This window comes from Aspergillus japonicus (assembly GCF_003184785.1).
Source record: "Aspergillus japonicus CBS 114.51 unplaced genomic scaffold BO86scaffold_9, whole genome shotgun sequence".
NCBI classification, from domain to species: Eukaryota; Fungi; Ascomycota; class Eurotiomycetes; order Eurotiales; family Aspergillaceae; genus Aspergillus; species Aspergillus japonicus.
The window spans coordinates 481,782-503,379 of record NW_020291646.1 but is presented as its reverse complement, the minus strand read 5'-3'; the positions used below and the strand labels follow the sequence as shown (position 1 = coordinate 503,379).

General features: G+C 51.9%; 7 protein-coding genes across 7 annotated transcripts; 4 read left to right on the top strand and 3 right to left on the bottom strand.

The window, feature by feature from the left end:
- Positions 1–868: 868 nt before the first annotated feature.
- On the top strand, positions 869–2,892 carry BO86DRAFT_442786 (putative NADPH oxidase (NoxA); the record flags this gene model as incomplete). Its single annotated transcript, XM_025676329.1, has 4 exons — positions 869–963; positions 1,016–1,270; positions 1,320–1,729; positions 1,780–2,892. 4 exons carry the CDS (start codon positions 869–871, stop codon positions 2,667–2,669), a joined length of 1,650 nt encoding a protein of 549 aa, XP_025530306.1. The 3' UTR covers positions 2,670–2,892.
- Positions 2,893–3,037: 145 nt separating this feature from the next.
- Positions 3,038–6,769, bottom strand: BO86DRAFT_356858 (uncharacterized protein). The gene is made up of 3 exons (XM_025669683.1): positions 6,728–6,769; positions 4,195–6,660; positions 3,038–4,141 (listed from the first exon to the last, which is right to left on the bottom strand). The coding sequence occupies exons 1-3, from the start codon at positions 6,746–6,748 to the stop codon at positions 3,053–3,055; spliced, it is 3,576 nt and encodes a 1,191-aa protein (XP_025530305.1). The 5' UTR covers positions 6,749–6,769; the 3' UTR covers positions 3,038–3,052.
- Positions 6,770–6,908: 139 nt separating this feature from the next.
- On the top strand, positions 6,909–12,962 carry utp10 (snoRNA-binding rRNA-processing protein UTP10). The gene is made up of 5 exons (XM_025674306.1): positions 6,909–7,432; positions 7,513–10,549; positions 10,605–12,005; positions 12,060–12,204; positions 12,270–12,962. The coding sequence occupies exons 1-5, from the start codon at positions 7,056–7,058 to the stop codon at positions 12,713–12,715; spliced, it is 5,406 nt and encodes a 1,801-aa protein (XP_025530304.1). The 5' UTR covers positions 6,909–7,055; the 3' UTR covers positions 12,716–12,962.
- An 80-nt stretch (positions 12,963–13,042) lies between these two features.
- BO86DRAFT_407853 (alpha/beta-hydrolase) lies at positions 13,043–14,764 on the bottom strand (the record flags this gene model as incomplete). Its single annotated transcript, XM_025674305.1, has 2 exons — positions 13,043–14,516; positions 14,574–14,764. 2 exons carry the CDS (start codon positions 14,762–14,764, stop codon positions 13,043–13,045), a joined length of 1,665 nt encoding a protein of 554 aa, XP_025530303.1.
- Positions 14,765–15,063: 299 nt separating this feature from the next.
- BO86DRAFT_242641 (Zn(II)2Cys6 transcription factor) lies at positions 15,064–16,924 on the top strand. Its single transcript, XM_025667104.1, has 4 exons — positions 15,064–15,518; positions 15,589–15,687; positions 15,753–16,024; positions 16,084–16,924. The coding sequence occupies exons 1-4, from the start codon at positions 15,182–15,184 to the stop codon at positions 16,909–16,911; spliced, it is 1,536 nt and encodes a 511-aa protein (XP_025530302.1). The 5' UTR covers positions 15,064–15,181; the 3' UTR covers positions 16,912–16,924.
- Positions 16,925–16,936: 12 nt separating this feature from the next.
- On the bottom strand, positions 16,937–18,109 carry BO86DRAFT_416932 (GNAT family N-acetyltransferase; the record flags this gene model as incomplete). The annotated part of the gene is made up of 3 exons (XM_025675006.1): positions 16,937–17,257; positions 17,335–17,752; positions 18,093–18,109. 3 exons carry the CDS (start codon positions 18,107–18,109, stop codon positions 16,937–16,939), a joined length of 756 nt encoding a protein of 251 aa, XP_025530301.1.
- Positions 18,110–18,504: 395 nt separating this feature from the next.
- BO86DRAFT_416931 (putative MFS transporter) lies at positions 18,505–20,628 on the top strand (the record flags this gene model as incomplete). The annotated part of the gene is made up of 8 exons (XM_025675005.1): positions 18,505–18,601; positions 18,707–18,789; positions 18,851–18,921; positions 18,980–19,271; positions 19,317–19,388; positions 19,445–20,155; positions 20,219–20,323; positions 20,386–20,628. 8 exons carry the CDS (start codon positions 18,505–18,507, stop codon positions 20,626–20,628), a joined length of 1,674 nt encoding a protein of 557 aa, XP_025530300.1.
- Positions 20,629–21,598: the final 970 nt, after the last annotated feature.

The window sequence follows — 21,598 nt, the reverse complement described above, 5'->3', positions numbered from 1 at the left end:
GTTGCGAAAGTCTTGGACACGGCTCAAAGCTCAGGGTCAAGATCGCGCACCACGCGATGGCTTAAGCATGAGAGAGAGTAGACGCTCTCAACACAGTGAGCCTTTACATGCTCTGGGGGACGTGGTAAACGAAGTTACGCTACTCCGTACTCAACCGGTTGATCCGTTTCCTGCAGGCTGCCCTAGCGTCACTTAGGCTGAGGCCCTGAGCAGGGGTCGCGTAAATATAGCAACACGTTCCCTCGTCAAGGCGCCTTTCCCCTCTTCACTTGCAACCAGAACCATATCTCTGGAAACCTGACATCTTTTTGACAACGTCCACCGCCACACCCCACACCGAAGCTTGCAAGAAACTCTCATATGCTGGATTCGATCACGATAACGATGATCGCGTTCGGTCTGGTTCTTGACACCTAATTGGCCCCGTACACTCTCTCCTGATTGGACTCTCCGCACGCTGAAGATTTCGACACGGCAGTTGAGAGAAAAGGCTTTTGTTCTCTACGCATAGACTATCAGCACCAGGGTCTGAGAGTAGACAAAGTTCATCGCTGTACTAAAAATACTTAGAATCATCCTTGATCCTCCAGAACTTCAGGAGCTCGACTTGATCACACCACTTATCGTCCGCGGGGATCAAGTAATTGGCTGCTCGTTTACTGCAGCTGAAACTGACGAGAGAGCCTGGTGTATGGGAATATCCAGACATGCAAATCTCTGTGAAAAGAAGACTCTATGACAGTGTGCACATGCGTTAAGGCTCATACGTGTTGTGTTCGTTCATATCTAAGAATCGTCGCTGGTCGATGACTTGTTCAATATCGGAAGACACCTACTCTCCTTCTTGCATACCTTCTCCATAACAACAATGACCACTTCATGGAAGTCTCACTTTAGCGGATCCAAGATCTGGTTCTATTTATTATTCTGGGGATTGCAGATTGTGCTTTTCGCAGTCGGGTGGTAAGTCTCTTTCTGTCAATCTACATATCGTCATTTTACTGAGAGACCATAGGTACTTACAAGTAACTAATCACAAACTCGATGCCTTGAACACCCTGAAGTACTCAGTCTGGATCTCGAGAGGCGCAGGCTTGGTTCTGAGCTTTGATGCGGCTGTTCTTCTTCTTCCCATGTGCAGGAACCTGCTCAAGACCCTAAGGCCGCGACTGCGATGGCTTCCGCTCGATGAGGCAATATGGTTTCATCGCCAAGTTGCTTATTCTCTCCTGATATTTACCATCATTCATACTGCTGCTCACTACGTCAAGTATGTCAAATTCGAGGATGAGAGAGTCGCATACGCTAACAGACAGTAGTTTCTATAATGTCGAAAAGAATCATCTTCGCGCTGTCACAGCAGTCCAAATCCATTTCACAGAAGCAGGAGGTATCACCGGCCATGTAATGCTCCTGTGCATGATGTTGATGTACACTACCGCCCACCAACGAATCCGGCAGCAGTCATTCGAAACCTTCTGGTATACCCACCATCTTTTCGTCCCTTTTTATCTAGCTCTTTACACCCACGCTACCGGCTGCTTTGTTCGAGATACCACGGACCCCATCTCACCCTTCGCAGGGAAAAAGTTCTGGAACCATTGCCTGGGATACGAAGGTTGGAGATGGGAACTAGTGGGTGGAGCGCTGTACTTTTGCGAAAGGCTTTATCGGGAGGTCCGGTCAAGGCGGGATACCGTGATCACCAAGGTGATTCGTCATCCCTACGGTTAGTTCAATGTAAACCCCCAAGCCAATCCGCAAGCTGACTCTTCGAAGATGCCATGGAGATACAGTTTCGCAAACCAAGCATGAAATACAAGGCTGGCCAGTGGCTCTTCATCCAAGTCCCCGAGGTGTCCAGCAACCAATGGCATCCCTTTACTATCACCTCCTGCCCTTTCGACCCCTATATCAGTGTTCACGTCCGCCAGGTTGGGGACTTTACCCGTGCCCTTGGAGATGCTTTGGGCTGTGGGCCCGCACAGGCAAGAGATCTGGAAGGACTCGACCCATTGGGTATGTATGAGGTGGCGCTCCAGAACGGCCAGAAGATGCCGAAGTTACGGGTGGATGGACCCTACGGAGCGCCAGCGGAGGATGTTTTCGAGAACGAGATTGCGGTCCTCATCGGCACTGGCATCGGGGTCACCCCATGGGCCTCCATCCTCAAAAGCATCTGGCACTTACGTGCACGGCCCAACCCGCCCCGTCGTCTCCGCCGTGTCGAATTCATCTGGGTCTGCAAGGACACCTCTTCATTCGAATGGTTCCAGGCTCTGCTCTCATCGCTCGAGTCCCAGTCAGCATCCACAGCTGCCTACGAAGGCAGCGTCGAGTTCTTGCGCATTCATACATACCTTACGCAACGCCTCGACGACGACACGGCCGCGAACATCTACCTGAATTCTGTGGGGCAGGACCTCGATCCCCTCACGGAGCTGCGTAGTCGGACGAACTTCGGTCGGCCCGACTTCAAACGCCTGTTCAGCGCCATGCGAGATGGCCTACAGGATCAGAGCTACATGTCTGGGTTGTACGATAACACACCAACGCAGGTTGGAGTTTACTTCTGCGGCCCTAATGCGGCTGCGAGACAGATCCGCGAAGCGGCATTGTCGACCTCGACAAAGGATATCAAGTTCAAATTCTGGAAGGAACACTTCTAATGTACAGGAGAAGAGTGGATCTGAAGAATGAGGAAGAAGACAGTAGGTGTGGGCTTGCGACATGATACCATAATGACTAACGACATTTTCTTTTTTATCTCTTTTTATCTCGAATTATTGTTCATTTTTTGATCAACTATTGTGTGCAAGGCATTCTATCGTGTCTATTGCTTCAAACACCTGTACTTGTCTCATGATGCTATGTCCTGTAACATATTGGGGGTTTATATCGGGTTCGGTACGGTAGCTAGAAATACGGCTTAGGCTCGAGTGCAAGGAATCGATTTTACTGTCAAGACTCTCACCGCGCTGCAGTACCCTTTCTTCACCCCATTGCATTGTATTGTACAATCCGAATTGAGACTTTTGCGGACATATGGAAACTAATTTACATGACCAACCTTCATGCTACTCTCGCCTCCGCCTCCGCCTCCGCCTCTGCCCCCCGACTCAACCTCACTATCATCACCATCATCAGGCATGCGAATCACCCCACCAACAAACTCCACCACCCCTCCTTGCCTATCCACCATCCTCGCCGCCGCGAGATCATCCAGCGCCTGCTCGATATCGACATGGATCCGCAACTCCTTCTCCACCAACACATTATACACATGCCGCAACTCCTCGAAACCCATCCCTTCGTCCCATTTGCGCGGTGCCTCCTTCCCGGGAGGGTGCATCGGGCGGATTATGTCCGCTCGGAGATGCGTGAACGCCAGCATGATCAGCTCCTTCGACCAGGGACACGCGCGCATGCCGCGGTAGAAGACCTCCTTGGAGCGGTGGATCTCGTGCTGCGCGAGTTCGAACAGGATGTAGAGTTTCCAGGTCGAGGGGTTGGAGCGGGCTGATGAGGACGATATTGATGATGAAATTGGGGATGAGGACTTTGAGGTGTCATCGCCGATGGCTTCTTCGAAGGCGGCGCGGACGGAGTGCGCGGTGGAGCCGGCGAAGACCGGGCGGCTGAGCTCCGTGTAGATGGAGAAGAGGTGCGTCGTGAGTGGGATGGGTGGGGTGGAGAGATTGTTGGGGTCAGTGGGATTCTGTGTGGTGGTGTTGTTGCGGGTGATGTCGCGGACGACGCTGCGGACGCGGTCGTCGATGCGGAAGCGGGCTTCGGTCCAGGCGAAGAGGGAGAGGAAGATGGTGTTGTGGGGGAAGAGGGCGATGCTTTCGGACAGGAGGGTACGGATGTGCGAGGGCTTGTAGGTGCGGCGCGTGTGGATGTGGTGGTAGAGGAATCTTGCGCGGGATTGGTGCAGGAGTTCGGTGGTGTGGGTTTGGAAGGGTTTCGAGGACTGCGGGAGGGAGCTGAGTCGGTCGAGAGCATGCGTGTACGCTTCGAGGGCTTTGTGGAGGTCCTGGGTGTTGGTGAGGTAGGAGAGGATGGCGAGGCTGGCTGTGCTGGCGGTGAAATTGGTGGCCTTGCGGTGGGCGAGGACCTTCTCTTGTAGCTCGGAAAGATGCTGTCTGGATGTTAGTGCTGTAGGAGGATGAGCAGAGAGGTAGATGAACTTACGCTTTGGATTTTGAGGAGGCTGGTTGGCGTGAAGGTAGGTTGAGTTGAGTCTTGGGGTAGAGCATTCAGATCGATGCTGTCTTGCGGGATGCTCAGTAAGATGTAGAAAGCATGAGCCATGTTGCCGGTGTTTAAAAGCTCCCACAGCCATGTTTGCCACAGCAGGATGCTATCCACTCTGTCATGGTCGGGGAATGTCCTGCTCATTGAGAGCGCTGTTGCCCACACATGATCAGCTGCGCCGTGGTTGCCTGACCGACGCTCCATCAGCGCATATGTGTTGTACAGTCGTAGACTAGACGACCTCTTCTTCAGTAGAGACTTCGCAAACTTCTTCGCGTCTTTGCTACTACATGCGAACTCGACGCAGAGCGCAAATTCAGCCAAGTCATCATTGCTGGGATTGGCATCTACCAGCAACCTCAGAGCTCGTCGCACCCACATAGGGACCACATCGAATACTGAATTCGAGGTGGCTGTGTTCCACGTGTCTAAAGACGAGAACCATGTCCCTTGTTCAGGCATGAGGGTCTCAAGCGTGCTGATAAAATTGTGTTGAGGGTATCGGAAGGGCGACAGCGCCGTAGACTCGTCTGCTGAGGATGCGCGCGAAACCCAGTCATCGATCTTAAAGATTGAAGGGCTCATGATTTCATTTCGAACAAATGGGTCGCCGGTTCGACGGCCATTCGAGCTCTGATTCTCCGCTGTCACTATCGGCGGAAGGCGACAAAAAGAGAGAAAACCATCGAGCAGTAGACTCGGCGAGTCCACATCCCACACGAGGGTCAGGATCTCATCAAGATCGGAGGCCAAGATCACACGGTAAGGGTCGTCCTGCTCGGATTCGTTCAAACTGAAGGCAGGCAACCGAGCATTGGTGATCCTTTCTCTTTCACATGGTGCCCAGGACGGAATCAATTTCTTTGAATCGAGGTGAAACGCCGGATTGAATTCCTGCTGAGTGGGTAGATCTTTGCTGCCACTCTTCCAACCTTTGGCGGCCACATCACCTATCCGGGCGACTTCAGACTCCCAAAAGTCTAAAAATGGTGGGATCACCTCTTTGCTATCATGCCTGTCCTTCAAAGAGTCTGGTCGGAAGAAAACCACTTCAAGTACTGCCTGCCAAAGAGCTGCTGCATGCTCAGCGAATCCCGCTTCGCGCATGAAAAGTGTCAAGCGGAGGAACAGATACAGTTGAACCTGGGACTTCCCAGGGTTTTCTGGCGCAGATTGATTCAATCTCAAACACTCGATATATGTGTCAAGGCACCGTTGATATGTGAAATTAAGGAATTCAGTCTGGCAAAAGTCAAGGTATTTCACCCACAGGCTGATATATTGCGAATTGGAACGTAGAACAGTCTGCCACTGCGCGGCGAGCTTCTTGGTGTCCCAGAGCTTTGCACCTTCCTCGAGAAAGCCAATTAGAAGTCGGTCTTTTGCATCGCTCTGACCAACTCTACTAAGGGCCTTCTCGTACAGAGACAATTTGATGTCAGCCAAGCTCTGCTTTTCTGCATATGTCAAGGGTTTGGTCTCGCCCGCTGCTCCGCGCAATAATGATTCTTGATGATCAATGTACTCAAGCCAGGAACCGATGTCTGAGGGGTTTTTCTCTAAGTTGCGCGACAATAGCGCATTCCTCTGCTTGATCTGCTCATCGGGATCTCCTCGGACGCCATCTTCATCAGCGTCACTGTCGGACGTGGCTTCGACATCGCTGGGCAAATGATCTTCCGGTTTCGCCTTGCCATGAATAGAGCGATATGCGTATTTCTCATCGTCGAATCCAGGGTCTCCCAAAGCCGCCCGATGCTTTCGACTACCGGAAGTACTCAAAGGCAGATAATCCTTGGAAAAGTCTGCAGCTGCGTCGAGCAACGACTGGGGTTTGAAGCGGAGCAACCGCGGTTGTTGTTTGCTGAGACTCGAGAGAATGCTCTTCGTCTTGGTTCGGGAGAGTCTTTTCCTCTGCGTTTCATTTCTGATAACTAGCTTGTCCTCCACGACACTCTCCCGGTCTATTCGGTAGCTCGAGGGTAGGCCCAGCACATTACCTCGCCCAACGCGGTAATAATCAGGAACGCTGTAGCGATGAAGTGTGCCGTAAATCAAATTGTACTTGTCTCCTTTGAGATCAATGACGTAGAGGTCCGACGCATCGTCCTTCGTAGCGTGGCGGTTTGATAACGAAGTATGGGGGATTTCGGAGGTAGTGCGATCATGGTGGTTGGCCTTATTTACACTCAAATGATGTTCCCTGTCCCTATGTCTGCGGCGATGCTCTCGCGATCGAGACCGATCACGATGGTTTCGATGTCTCGAGTGGCGCTCTGAATGAGACCTCGACTTGTCCTCGTGGCCAGTGTTGTCGCGACGCGGGCGCTCGGGCGGATGATCAGCTTCGGGCGGAGGAGGAGGAGGCTTGAAGCTGGCGAAGCGAGGGACGGGTTTCTTCTCCTGTCACGAATTTCGCGGATTAGCTGAAAGCAGAGGAGAGAGATATGATTGAAGAATCATTACTCACCTGGGAGCCAGACGAATCCATACTCCTGGACAATCAAGCTAGGCATTCTCAAATTGGGAATCTCCGCTCTCCAACGGGGCGGGCGGGCGGGCGGTGATGAAGGCTGGAAAAACTCCGCTCCCGCTTGCCGCACTTTTTTCCGGTCTCCAAAAAAAAGTTGCTCCGAGCTTCAACTGATTCCCACGGCGCTGGGGAAATTCTGCCCGCCAAACGTTTCAATCCGTGTCGAAACTCAACTGGAGGCGCTTTTTGAGGGATGGGTGTGTGGTTCAGTTGTCGATAATCATAAAAATACCGATCCGATCTAGCGACATAGAAATCATCCAACATGGCTTCATCTCTCGCCGCGCAGCTTGCGCAAGTTGCGGCCAAGTCGACCAACCAGTTGGACCTCAAAGCACAGCGCATTTCGCATTCGCAATCTCTCATCTACGACCGGAGAGTCGCTACCTCTCAGGACTTCGATACTATTTACGCGATATGCTACGAAGGCTTCCAGGAGCTATGCCAACTCGATCCCCGATTCGCCCCGTTCGAGCGCACGATCTTCAGCCAGCAGAGTATCTCGGAAGACCGCACGGAGATGACCGCTGCCCAGAATAAGGAGCTTAACACAGTATTGGAAGCTTTCTTGGCTTTGGTTGGAGGCAGACTTTTATTGAGTCCGGCTGTGAGGGCCGTTGACTGGCTCATTAGACGCTTCCGGTACGATCTCCATTTTCGACTGGGATATTTCCATGCCATGAGGAACTTGCCTCTCCATGGCTGAGCTGACTCTTCGACAGGGTACACGAGTACAATACCGAATTCACTCTCCTCACTTTCCTGCCATATTACACTACTCCACTCTTCCTAAGACTTTTATCGATATTGCCCGAAGATCTCACGCCGACCTTTAAAATCTTAAATCCGTACAAGAAGAGCAACATCAACCCCCCGCGCCATCCTCTCTTGCACAGCGCGACCACCAACAAGCTATTCTTTGCTGCCATCAACAGATATACCCTCCAGGTCAGCAAGCAGCGGGCGCATCACCATGCGCTTTTGACATTCTGGGCCGGAATGATCACCGAAGCAGTTGCTGGAATGTTGGACGCTGGACGCTCTGGTCGGCGGGATCTAGAGAAGCAGAAGCACGAGGATGTCATCCTCAAGGTTCTTCCGGTTTTGAATGATGGTCTCGGATTGAAGGACGTTTCGGAGCTGGTTATCGGCTGTTACATGGTTTGCGTTGTTCTGGCCAACAAGGCTACTCTAAACGAAGAATTCCTTGATTCTTTAATGGAGGCTGTTGCTGGCTCGTGGACCGAAGAAACTAGAGAATCAGGTCTGGTCTGTCTGTCTGTTCTTGCGCAAGCGAAACCAGACATGACAATTCCCAAGAGGGCTTTCAAGGCAGTGCTCCGCCTGGAAGATCCTGTGCAGCGGCTGACTGAGCTCTCTACTCAATACAAGACTTCCCACCTGGTGCTTGGTCTGGTAGCTGGCTGCGTGAACGATCTTTCGAGACAAAAGGACTTGGCACGCTTGGAGTTTCTTTCTCAGATCTTCAATGCCCGTCTTCTCGAAGAATCGGACACGGCCAAGGCAATGTCCACGGTCCTTCACGCCACTAGCAATGCTCATCGGGAGGGTGCTTTGGCTCTTGACGCCCAGACTCAACTTGCTGAGCTCGTACAGCACTTCACTCAATCCGAGTCCTTGAGCCCTATTTTCCAGAAGGCCATTGAGGAATCTCAGTTGGACATCGCTGCCCTGGAACACAATCTGCAGATCGTTATAGAGTCTGCACCTGCACCTAAGGCTTTGGAAGACGTGGAAATGGGGGATGCTGAAGTTGAAGAAGCGGAGGATCAGTTCCTACCTGCCCTAGAGTCTCTCGCTGGAAAGAGCCTGGATATCTCAGCCCTCAGCGCCCAAAATCTATCTGTCTTTGAGAGACTCGTGCAAGTGTTTGCTCTTGGTGTTGGCTCTGAGGAGAAGCTTGAGTCTTTTGTCAACCTGCCGTCGCTGAAGAAGGCCGATGCCTTAAAATCAACACAGTATCTGTCGTTCCTGGCCAGAGTATCAACCGGATCCTACCCTACTGGCACTAGAGTTGCTGCGCTGAACCTGATCTCGTCGGCCCTATCTTCCGCATCTGATGTCGATCTCCAGGCTCTGCTGCCCTACCTGCTGGTATCGTTCGCCGACCCAACCGAGCGCATTCGACGGGAAGCAACAGGCGTCCTGGCAGCGCTTGGCAACATTTATAAGCAGAACAAGAAGTCTGATACTACTAAACCTTGGGCCTATGACTCGCTGTATGGCCAGCAAACAAAGAACGTCAAGTGGATGGCCGGGCGTGATGTACAGAAGCTTGTGGAGCGCGTTTTGCTTCCCGGCTTAGAGGAATACGTTCTCGACCAAGACCATATTGGTCGTGTCCTCGAGGCGACGTTGCGAGGTGTGTCAACTGCTGATTCCGCAGCAACCGAGATTAAAAAGTCACTTCGCCTCAGCGTGTTCACTTTCTTGTGCTCTCATGCTGTTCACATACCCCTTCTTGCCCCCAAGCTGGGACTTCTGAAGCTTCTTAACAGAATCGACAAGGCAGGTGGCACAACCCGTACCAAGGAATTGGAGCCTCTTCTGAAATCTTGGCGAGAGCTCGACGATCTGAAAATTAAGGAGGTTTGTGACAAGGAGCGCGTCTCTGTGGGCGAAATGGATGAGCAGGTTGTTTTGACCGTTACCCCGAAGGAGAAGGATGCCATTCTTGTGCTTCTTTCGAATGTGAGCCCTTACTCCAACTCTCTCAGATCATCTTTCGTCGCTTCCATCTTTAGCCGCATGAAGGATGTTTGGGCCTTGGTGCCTGAAGACAGACAGATTGAGGCCTCGGAGAAGCTGTTCGGAATTTCGCTCGAGGAGTCGGATTCTCCCCTTGTCAATGGATGCAGGGATGTTTTGCGCAGTGTGCAATTGACGGGCTCTGTGCTTCAATTCTTCCTGCAGAAGATCCCTGTTTCCATTACTGATATGGAGTCTGCTGGGCCGGCACCGAAGAGGAGACGCACCAGCCAGACCAATATGGTGGCCATGACTGTTAAAGATGAAGCCAAACTCAGCAAGCTGATGGAGAAGACGACATTCATCCTGGAGCTGGTGGATAGCTCGAACCCCGAGTCTCACCCTGAACTGGCTGATGGCCTCTTCCAGACGCTGGCAGCTCTTCATCATTTCAAGTCGCAGATTCAGTCAGGAATGAGCTACCTGCTCAGCTTGACTCTCGGTAGCCTCTTGGCTATCGTCAACAAGTCGAAGCAAACTGCCAAGCCTCAGTTTGACACCTCAGTCATTCGAGCGGATCTCGTTGTCGATTGTGTCCGTACGACAGATAGCCCGCAAGTTCAGAACGCGGCTCTTCTGCTCGTTGCTGGCCTTTCGATTATCGCCCCTGAGTTGGTGCTGCACAGCGTCATGCCCATCTTCACCTTCATGGGCTCTAGCGTTCTTCGCAAGGATGATGAATACTCCGTGTCTGTCATCGACCAGACCATCGACCAGGTCGTTCCCGCTCTCATTCAGTCTCTTCGTAACCAGAAGCGTGACGTTGTCTCTGGAACTTCTGAGTTGTTGTTGAGTTTTACCGCCGCTTTTGAGCACATTCCTGCTCACCGTCGTCTGCGTTTGTTCCATGCTCTGGTCACCAAGCTCGGAGTCCTGGACTTCTTGTTTGCTGTTTTGGCTATGCTGGCCAATCGCTACGCCATGGACAAGGATGTTCTCGTTCTGATGACTGGTCTCGTCTCTGATGCCAGCGCACCCATCGAACTCGAGGTATGTGGCTTCGTGTCTTTTTTGATGGCCTTATTTGTGACTAACTGTCCTACAGACATACAGCAAGTTCTTGGACTTGGTCATTGACTCGCTCAAGCCCAAGCCTGGCATTTCTCAAGTCTTGCTTGGAATTGGAAGTGATGATGGTCGTGAACCCCAGAAGGTCGCCGTCGATCTGCTCAGGTCACTGGCTCACCTGTTCAAGCACTCTTCGCTGAAGGTGAAAATGGCCAAGGCTTTCGCAACAGATTCGGACGACCAGACAGTCCAGATCCGCACCCACTTCTCTCATATCCTGGAGAAGGTTCTGTTCATTGGCGAATCTATGCAGAACGTCAAGCCTGTTAGCCAGGCGAGCGGCGATGTCCTCAGCGCCTTGTTTGGCACTTTGTCTCTCGTCGACTTCCTTGATACTATCGAAGTCCTTCTGGAGCGACCTGACGACGAACTTCGCCGCAAGGTTCTTCGACTCCTGGAGGGTCGTTTGCGCCAGAACCCCGAAAACGATGGTGTCTCACAAACACGCATGTTGGACTTCTTGCCTACATTGGTCAGCATTGTGGAATCATCGCCAGATATTCTGCTCAAGCATGCTGCAGTGGCCTGTATCGACCGTATCGCTGAGAAGTACGGCAAGAAGGATCCTTTCAAGGTGGCCAGTGCTGCCCAGGTGGTTGCCGGCGCGGCTTGTATTGGACAAGATGATGAGCGCATTCGTATCATGGGTGTCTTGTGTCTCGCTTCGATGGCCGAGGTGCTTGGCGAAGCTATGATCCCTGCACTTCCAGATGCACTTCGTCGCTCGCTCGAGTTGCTCGAGATCAGTTTGGAGAGTGGCAAGGAGAACTCTAGATTGCATGATGCTGTTCTCTCTTTCTTCTCTGCCCTCTTCGTTCACATTCCCTTCATGGTGTCTGCATCTCACCTTGATCAGCTCCTTCTACTCTGCCACAAGTCCGCTATCACCGAGGAAGTTGAAGATGACGGCCGCGAGGAGACCCTCCGACTCATGGCTCGCAAGGTCGATGTGGCCGCGACGTTTGCTGCCGTTGACCGCAATTGGCAACACGCTGTGGAAACTGGCCCCGATGCTATCCTAGAGACTCTGGGAATCGTCAGCCTTGCCATTGAGAAGCATCCCAAGTCTGCCACCGTCAACAACCTGGCGGTCATCACCAGCATTCTGTTCAAGGCGTTTGACCTCCGCCGCCAGCAAGTGTCCTCAGGCTCGAATGCCACCATCGACTTGTCACACCTGGACGAGATCGAGGATGTCGTCAACGAGGTTGCCATCAAGATGGTTTACAAGCTAAATGATACCACCTTCCGTCCTATTTTCACCAAGCTCCTTGACTGGGCTACCTCCACCACTCCAGCTAAGAAAGATACCCAAGGTAGCCTGGCTCGCCTTACGACCTTCTACAAGTTCCTCCAAGTATTCTTCGGCACTCTTCAGGTAAGTTCATCCAGTCAATCTCTCAATCCAATCATCATATCTAATCCGACTCAGTCTATTGTCACCGGCTACGCAAGCTACATCCTGGAAAACGTGGTTAAGGTTCTCGCCAAAGCCAACCCCTCCAACCAGAACACCAAGAGTCTGTGGCTGGCAACGATGCGCATGCTCCGGAATGCATTTGAGCACGACCAAGACGGTATGTTTCGCTCCTCCACCTCCCTCATAACAGGAGTCCTCCATTATCTAACACACCTCCCATAGAATTCTGGCAATCTCCTTCCCACCTCACCGCGATCGCTCAGCCTTTGATCTCCCAGCTCGCCCATGCCACGAACTCCTCCACGGCCGCCCTCGTCATCGCCGAGGCCGTCCCCGCCATCACGGAGCTGGCCGTCGCCGCCGACTCCACGGACAACCACAAGGAACTCAACACGGCGTTGATGCGTCTCCTCCGTCCCTCGGCCGGACCCTCGGGCAAGGCCGCTGCCGGCGGCGAGAACCCGCACACGCGCCTGGCCGCCTTGAGGGCGGAGCAATCGCTCACCGAGCAGCTCGGCGAAGAATGGCTCGCGTTGCTGCCGGAGATGCTGCCGTACATCAGCGAGCTGATGGAAGATGAAGATGAGAACGTCGAGCGGGAGGTCCGCAAGTGGGTCAAGCAAATCGAAGAGGTCTTGGGTGAGAGGTTGGATGATATGCTCACCTAAAACTCCGGGGGATTGAGGAGGAGGAGGAGGAATCTTCCAGTGATTGAAACTTTTTCTTGTATGATGCCGGATGGCGTACCTTGGCAATTGGGGGTCCTTTGTTGTTGTAAATACTTCGTTTTGAAAAGTTCCCAGGATTCCTGTGTTTGTTTCTCGATGCTGAGTGTTGTTGTTGCTGATGTTGATGTCTCTTAACATATATACCTCATTTTCTCCTTGTTGTATCTAGAAGAATCCTTTGAAATAGAAGAGCAAGCAAGGATCGGAGTTTATGTTCGCATATTCATTGCCCTGGCTACATGGACTGGCTAGTAACTGAAGTAAAATTCAGGTTTTATTCTGCCTGGTAAACTTGCCCATGTTCATCCGCTTGTTCACGAGCGAATCTACCCCGTCAAGCCACTTGGTCCAGGTCTTGCCGTCCCCCATAGCCAGTAACCGCTTCATACGCGCATAGTCACGGATCTCCTGATCCTCCTCTTCGCTCTGGACTTTATGAACGCAGGCCTGACCCCAGACTTTCCAATGACCCTCCCGTGCAGACCACGGTGCTTCGCCGTACGCGAAGGCGATCCACGCCGTGGCGAAATCCCGAGCCATGGCTTTATCTTCGTCGTTCATCTCGTTGTCCAGGTTCCCAAAGAGATACAGGAGCTCGATGGCGTGGTATGCGGTACCCTCCAAAGGGTTCTTGAGCCGGGACCGTCGGTCAAAGTGATAGAGGTATAAGGCGTTCTTCTCCCGCAGAGAAGTGCAGAGCAGGGAGGTAGCATAATTGGGAATCTTGAAGATCGCGTCCCCGCACATGTGTTCCAGGCGCGGGAGAAGTTCTTCCGAGGTTAGTCCCTCGGGCTCGATCGCGTACTCTCTGAGGATTTGGGTGGTTTCGTCGGCGTTTTGGATTCTGCTTTGGAGGGTTTGGAAGACGGTGTCGTAGGTGTCGGTCAGCATGTTAAGGTGGAAGATGACTCCTTCGTGGTAGACGTCGCCCAGCATGTAGGCCTTGAGCCAACGGGGTGGCTCGCGGACCTCCAGGGGGTTGCGATCGTAGAACCACCCGTCGAGACAGGGGTTTCCGGTGCCCGAGAGAACGCCTTGGATAGCGGCGGTGGCGTTTGCAAGTTCCTGCTGGGGGAGGCCACGCAGGCGGTCGAGCACGTCCGGGGCGGACGGGTTGATGTCGAAGTACCGACATACGGCGCGGAAGTACTCTTCGTGTTGCTCCATGGTCCAAGGGGGGATGGACACGGACAGGCCGGACATGCACACGGCTCGGTGGAAGCGCGGCGGGTGGGCCGCTACCAGATGGTTGCTGATGGAGATCCCCCCGGCCGATTCTCCAACGGCTGTGACTTCGTTAGGGTCACCGCCAAAGGACGCGATGTATCGCTCCACCCATTCGAAGGCTACCAGCTGGTCTGTGAATCCAAAGTTTCCGCATCCGTGATGGCCGTCGCGTTCGAGGTCCTGCTTGATGGCTTGGCTGGCCAGGAAGCCGCCCAGCCCGACGCGGTAATTGAAGTTGACGCATACGATGGGTTTTCCGATCTTGATGCTGTGCGAAACAAGATTCACGCAGTCGAAGATGGGAAGGTTGGCACCCCCGTATAGGAGCGAGCCACCGTGTACGTAGACGAAAACGGGTAGTTTCTGGCGGTTTGGAGCATGGGGGATCACGATGTTCATGACGAGCCCGTGCAGCTCGTCCACTTGTGGGAGTTCTGGGAAGTGCGCTGGTGGTGGCACTGGCGTTAAATCGTCCGAGTCGTCGCCTTCGAGCATTGGCCGTGGGACATCAGCTCTAGAGATTAACATTAGTGAGACCAGAAGAATGATCAATATATGAAGTATCGTCTACCCCAGTTTGGTCCCGTCATGGTGGTCATTCTCCCATGTCGTATTCAGCTCTGAACGTGTCCAACGTTTGCGAAGACGAGCATAGGGAATGCCACAATACTGCTGTACCCCATTTTCATATTGCAAACCGTCGAGTCTTCCAAGGGATTGTAGCTCAATTGAGCATCTTGAGACCGGAGTGAGGAAGGACATATTAGACCTGGTAAGAAGTGTTTCGTCAACAAGACTGCATGTCTCTCTCCATTGCTATTTATGGAGGAAGAAGGATGGTGAAGGCCAAGTTCGTCGCACGTGCAGCAGGCATTGTTAATGTTAGATTCAGTCAATTGATGCTTGACTCCCAGTGGGATTGAAGCTGTTTACAACTACAGTTCTCCGTGCAAAGCAAAAGGAAACAAGGTTGATGCTGAGCTAGACCCAATACAGCAAGTCGACCCAGGACTGCACGTTCTAAGTCGTTATCTTCCCGACTTTCCCCTCACCCTCTCCACGTTCATGTTATCAGATAAGGGTCCACTTTTTAAGCAGGTCTTCACTCTCCGCTTCTGCCTATCATGACCTCCATCTTGGTCTGACTGACCTCTGTATATTTCATGACACCGATCAGGAATGTCGACCCCTCGTCAGCGATTTCATCACGGCTGCTGGACATGCAAGGCCCGACGCCGCAAATGCGATAGGACGAGGCCTAACTGCCAATCCTGCATTCAGCGCGGGCTTCAATGTGAGGGATATGAGGTCCGGCTGCGATGGGGAGCCGGAATTGCATCGCGAGGCCGTTACACCGGGGCAGAAGAGCCAATCGAGACCTCCGTACCTCCGAGGCGCAAAGGACGGCGGCGTGATCTTAGTCGTGAGAGGCGCCGAGCCCAGCAAGAAGATGCGTATATCACCGACGTGGGGAAGACAAGGGTTACTGCCTCCTCTCCTTGCAGTAATAGTGCAGGTACCGTGTCCCATGTGTTCTCCATGTACCGATGTACAGTACTGGCCTCTTGCTAACATGTTTGAGGCAGCTTATGATGCTAGCACTAATTTCTCTTCTGACCTGTCTCCACTAACGTCCCCCGAAATACGACAGCGATCAGAAGAAGACGAGGTACTCTTTCAAAAATGTATGCAAATGTCCCCTTTGACCCCTGTCTCTGTCTACGATGATGGAAGATTGAGTATTGTGCAGTCCTTACTTCAGGTGTAAACACTCTACACTCAACAACCGTCGATGACCCTGCCAGTCTACTGGGAGCGCAACTACCCACGCTTGCTCAGCAATCCGATGCACTATACTTCATCTGTTTGGCCCTCCAAGTTTCAATAAGCGATGACATTGGGCCTCGATTCTTCGAGTATTACGACGCGGCTCTGAATCATTTTCGATCCGAACTGGCACACAGTGCGTCATATTTGCCAGACGGTACACTTGCGGCTGGGCTTCTTCTCTGCAGCGTTGGGGTGCGCTCATATCCTTGTTAACCTCCTGTCTTCATCTGCAACGATACTAAATCAATCAGGTTTTGCGTGGCACACCATGGACGATGCACCTCCGAGGTATGTACACTATTATTCAATTGCAAGGGTTTCAAACCCTTCAATCCGAGAATAGTACATTCCGCACACATCTTTTCGAAGTAATGGGAGTGATGGATCTTCCTACTTTTACCATTGGTCGTCGAAACCCCTCTCTTGGTTTCTGGAGAAACCACTGCCGAAAACGCAAAGACCCCAGTGCAATAAATCCAGAACTAGGTCACGATGTCGAGGTAGTAAGCGGCCTTCCAAGGTCTTTGCTCGATATTTTCTCCTGTATTGGCACGCGAGAGGCCAACGAAGAAGAATTCTGGAATTGGCCTGGTGCTCAGGGCACGTTGCTACAATGCCAGCTGTGGGAAGCTTATAGATCGGCGGGAATTCTGGCTGTGAGACATCATCGCTTGCACCGATTTGATGATATGACCATATCGCAGCCAGATAACTCTCATGAGAGAGGGCTCCGGATACGTGCTCTTCCTACCACAGAGGTGCTTGTGCTGCGCATTTTCAGTAATTTGGATGCAATCTTCAGAGCAGCAAAGGAGCCTGAAGGAACGAGTACTTTGCTTCTAAATGCAGTCTTCTATCCTCTGGCTGTTGCTTCATTGGAGTCTCATAGCATGAATGCAAGGCCATTCTTGAAAGCCTTGATCAAAGGCTGGGGTGACAACCTCCATGATCCCCCTGGGAATGAACGTCTCTTGCAGATCTTGTCGGAAATCCTCGAGGAATGGTGGATATCTGACCCTGAGCAAACGAGTATACATGAACTTGCTTATGTGCGAGGGTTGGAGATTGCGTTGTATTGATCAGGAGCATACAGGATAACCACACTTAGGAACCAAGTTTCTGTTTCTGTCGAAGCATGAGCCAAACTTTGGCGATGTCTTTTTCATCGGTCAAATCCACTTCTTCAACAACCTCAAAACCTAGCCTCTCATAAAACTTCACATTTTGCTCCGCTGTGCACTCTAGGAAGATCGGCGAACCCTGAACACGGTCCAGAACCCACTGCATCGCCATGCTGCCTAATCCTCGGCCTTGAAGAGAAGTATGGACAGCCAATACTTCAAGATACCACAGATCGTTTAGACCATATTTCTTTCCGATGGTGTTGAGCGAGGTGTCATGAGACTTCATAAGCTTTTCCACGCGCTGTGGTGTGGTCGCATCAGCAAATATCAGGATCAGGAACTTTTTGTTCTTCAGTGGGGGAGAGTGCAGGTACCGACCATCATATTTGCCCCATCGTCTGTGACTGGGCTTACCAGATCCAGAAACCAAACCTTTACAGTTAGAATGAGCCTTTCGATTGTCCATCTCGATTGCCTTGAAGGCGGGTATAGCATGATAGCTACGCCAGCATCCATTTCATCATGACAGTCCGGTATCTTCTTGATGAAGGCTGAACTGTCTGACGCTCCTCGATTTGGTGGAAACAAATGTGCAATCTGATGTACTGGAGCCGATTGGAAAACAAAGCCCTCAGAGATGGACCGTTGTACCCGACGATATTGCCAATTGAATGTGCTCGTATGCTGCCTCATCCATGGAGCAGCAGCAGGTCGTAGCCATCGGATTAACGGGTCATTCGAGAACGAGAGGCTGATTGTGTGTGCGACTGCGCTGACTGAACGAAGATCTATTCGACTCAAAAGGGTCAGTCGTAGTAGTTCAGCAAAAGTTTTAAGCAGGTGACCAGACCATCATGAACTCGAAAAAGATCCAAACGGGGAGTTGAAGCCATCTGCTTAGGTATTGGGAACCAAAATTCATCCGATAAGAGACCAGGGTGCTACTGGCTCTCGGTCACCACGAATGAACCGCCTCTTTATCATCTCATGGCAAGGATGAACTTGATTTAACCTTAGATAACGACAAGTCAAGTCGCTTGTCAGCCTATATCACCCGCATTATCACACGCTAAATGTTGGTGGCAAGGTGTCTACCTTCCTTCTCTGGATCGGCTTTGGATCATCTCCAAGCTTACAACAATGCGTTCGGCATGAATAACAAATGAAAAAGCCTATAATGCTCAGGCTGAATGGTTTTGTGTGATACTATATCTAAGGTAGTAAAGCGCCTTCATACTAGGTAGCCCGAGGCTATTCCCTTGTTGGCAGGTCGACCCCCCGACGCGCTCTGCATTTCCTCAGGATGGATTGAGGCGGTTTCTTATCTATCAGTGCCTGGTCTAAACACTAAACTCGGTTCCCCCGCATTTCGTACTCAATTCCACTGCACTCGTGATCTCCATCGCCATCATCTATCATGATAGGGTTTACGGCTTCTAGCAAGTGACGCGTGGAATGGAACGTCGGGAACTCCTTACGCCACCGAACGCGTGAGTCTGCGCGGGCGACAATATATCATCTCGACCAAGGCATACTTTGAGCCTGATCATGGAAGCCATCATCAACAGCCTTTCTGCAAATACTTTCTCACAATTCATTCGTCTTCCTTTACCCTGGGCAAATATTGATGGCAGGCCACGGCTCGGTATCTCAGGATCGAGTGGAAGATGACCTACCTCCAGGCACTTTCCTCTTCGTCAAGGGCAAGACTTTCCTCTTTGATGAGAGCAGCCAAGAAACTGACAGCCAGTTACAGAGAATGAGGATGAGACTCAAGGTCAACAAGTGATCCTCCTCAGCCCGGTCCCTTCAAGCGACCCCAATGAGCCTCTGGTAAAAACACCCTTCTTCGAAAGACAAAGAGAATCCGCTAACTTGCGTGGGAACGAGGAAGAATTGGAGTACCGCGCGCAAAGCTGTGAACTTTACTCTAGTACTGGCAGTTACCTGTCTCATTTTCACTGCGTGAGTTGGCAACTGATTAACAGGGATTGGAGCTCATGGCTGACATTTTTACCTGTAGGCTTTCGATTCAGCTCATCTTCTGGCAACTGATGGTGGTTGACTTGAATGTCACATATACCCAACTGAATCGAGCCATGTCGGTCAACTCAGTTGGCCTGTCTATGGGCTGTGTCATGTTTATCCCCCTGGCGAAGAAATATGGGCGTCGGCCCATTTACCTGATCTCCACCGCGCTGATGCTTGTAACTGCCTTCTGGACGGCAGAGATCAAGAGTCTCTCTGAGCTCTACGTCACAAACCTCATCCAGGGCTTGGCTGGGGCGACTAATGAGGCAATTGTCCAGATCACTGTGCGTGTTCTTCTTTCCGAAATGGTGCTGCGCTAACGTCATCAGATTGCGGACATCTTCTTTGTGCATCACCGCGGTACAATGAATGCATTGTATATGACGATGCTGATGATTGGTGTAAGCCTTTGGTTATCGAGCCTCGACCTTGAGCACTGCAGCTGACGTCTAGAAAGAGCTTCTTAACTCCCATGGCTGCCGGTGTGCAGGCGACCCACCAGGGCTGGAGGATGCCATACCGTACGCTTGGCATCTGTAACGCCATCATCTTTGTACTGTTCATGTTCTTCTACGAAGAGACAAAGTATACAGTGGTGATAGATGGAGTTCACGACTCGCAGGGATCTACCGATGAACCTCGGGTGGTGCCAACTTCTAGCACCAAGGGAGATAGCAAGACCATCGCGGAAGACATCATTCCTCAAACCGAAGCTCCCTGTGCTGGACGCGATGAGATTGACTTGAGTGTCCCAATGAAGAACTGGCGGCAAAGACTGGCTCTTGTGACTTACACGCCGGAACCTATCTGGCCTTATTACTATCGGCCTTTTGAGATCCTTTTTACGTTCCCTGCTGTGCTTTGCTGTGGCCTGCAGTATGCGTGTGGCGTCATGTGGCTCACGATCATGTCAAGCGTTCTTTCTCTTGTCCTGCCGCTCCCACCCTACCTCTTTAACCCGGAACAAGTCGGCTTCATGAGCATTGGACCATTCATTGGAAACTTAATCGGGTCGTTCTACGGAGGGTATCTCGGAGACCGATCGCTTCGATATTTTGCTCGACGTAATAGAGGCTATTTTGAGCCGGAGATGCGGCTCTATATCCTCCACATGCCAGCAATTGCACTGTGTGGTGGGCTGATAATGTTCGGCGTGACCCTGGACCGAGTGAGTGATCTGTGTTTTTTTGAGTTGAAAGCAACCTTCCTCACTGACGTGTGGTTCGTCCAGGGTATGCATTGGATCTACCCCAGCATCGGTGGAGCATTGTTCGGCTTTGGCCTAGGCAGTATTAGCGACGCATGCTTGACTCTCGTCATTGACAGCCATGTGTTGGTAAGACACCATCTTCATTCCATTCGAGCGAAAGTGCTAAGTGCAGCGAATGCATGATCTAGCTCACGGGAGATGCCTTCACTGGCGTGGCCTTCATGCGCAATGTCTTCAGCATCGGGATTCCATTCGCGATCAGTCCGTGGATGGAGACCTATGGACTAACCAAGATGTTCATCACCGTTGGATTTATTAGTCTCGGGGTAAATCTGATGCTAGTGGTGATGGTAATCTACGGGAAGCGGTTCCGACGGGCCAAGGCCCATCGGTATCGGGAACTGGCCGCCCAGGAGGGCCGGGGAACTTGACCGGGCCGACTGTACGCGAGTGATTTTGGTCGGGAAACACGCGAGGAGGCTGGGCTCAGGCGGAGAAGAAGATCCAAAAGCGCGAGGAAAAGTAGAAAAGACGTGCTTGAATCTCGGCTAAGGGCGGATAGAAATGGAGCGCCCGACGGGGGGGGGGCCCTGGTCTGGAGTCTGGACAAGGTGGGAACTCCGGGGCGGTTACCTTCGTCTGGGTCCGGATAACATAACAGCAAAGGATAATATAATGTCAAGATACCGCCTGTGGTTCGATCATTCTATACAATGGTGCAATCGATTGATATATCTTTCTGTTGTTGTGTAGCCCCGAGCAAGATGGAGGAGCGTGAACCGAACCAGGATTCCTCACGCAGTTTTCTCCTTCTTCCTTCTCTTTCAGGAAAAGCCTGAGAAAGTGCCTTGACCCGGCAGAGGCCACCAATGAGGCCGCGTCAAATGCTCCGTCATCGGCAACCGATCAAGCGAACAACGCCCTTGTGGCTTGCGCATGTCATGTCATGTCATTGCAAGGGCGTGGATTTGACGATGAAGAAGGCGTGGAGTATCGACTCGTGGACGTCAGACATCGGCTAGCAATTGCGGGATGACTCCTTCTTGTTCGCAAATTCAGCCCCAGTTTGGGCTTAGATTCTGTGGGAGTGGGAGGGTGTGGGCACCGGTTCTATCTCTCTGATCAATCAGGATGGTGAGGAAATCCCGATGTGTTCCTCGTGATCGTTTGTTTTTCTTCAAAGCCTCCATCAAATCGAGGGTCCATGTCCAGACCGCTGGGACTGCACCTGTGATTAATAATGTTCTCCATGGTTGACTGAGCATCTGAGTTTCGTGTTCGCACACAAAGCAATCGAGTCGATCATCCGTCTTTGTCGGACACGAGACAGCCGATAGTAGCGCCGGGAGAGGGAAGCCGTAAAAGAGAGATCATCAACCATCAACATCACTACGGACGTGA

Bases quoted from the DNA above. Each gene is read 5' to 3' on its own strand.
- BO86DRAFT_356858 (XM_025669683.1), bottom strand. From the start codon at position 6,748: ATGGATTCGTCTGGCTCCCAG. The intron at 6,661-6,727 runs GTGAGTAATGAT...AATTCGTGACAG, and splicing joins TGGATTCGTCTGGCTCCCAG to GAGAAGAAACCCGTCCCTCG. The intron at 4,142-4,194 runs GTAAGTTCATCT...ACATCCAGACAG, and splicing joins GCCTCCTCAAAATCCAAAGC to CATCTTTCCGAGCTACAAGA.
- utp10 (XM_025674306.1), top strand. From the start codon at position 7,056: ATGGCTTCATCTCTCGCCGCGCAGCTTGCGCAAGTTGCGGCCAAGTCG. The intron at 12,006-12,059 runs GTAAGTTCATCC...AATCCGACTCAG, and splicing joins TATTCTTCGGCACTCTTCAG to TCTATTGTCACCGGCTACGC. The intron at 12,205-12,269 runs GTATGTTTCGCT...CACCTCCCATAG, and splicing joins ATTTGAGCACGACCAAGACG to AATTCTGGCAATCTCCTTCC.
- BO86DRAFT_242641 (XM_025667104.1), top strand. From the start codon at position 15,182: ATGTCGACCCCTCGTCAGCGATTTCATCACGGCTGCTGGACATGCAAG. The intron at 15,688-15,752 runs GTATGCAAATGT...AGTATTGTGCAG, and splicing joins CGAGGTACTCTTTCAAAAAT to TCCTTACTTCAGGTGTAAAC. The intron at 16,025-16,083 runs GTGCGCTCATAT...TAAATCAATCAG, and splicing joins TTCTTCTCTGCAGCGTTGGG to GTTTTGCGTGGCACACCATG.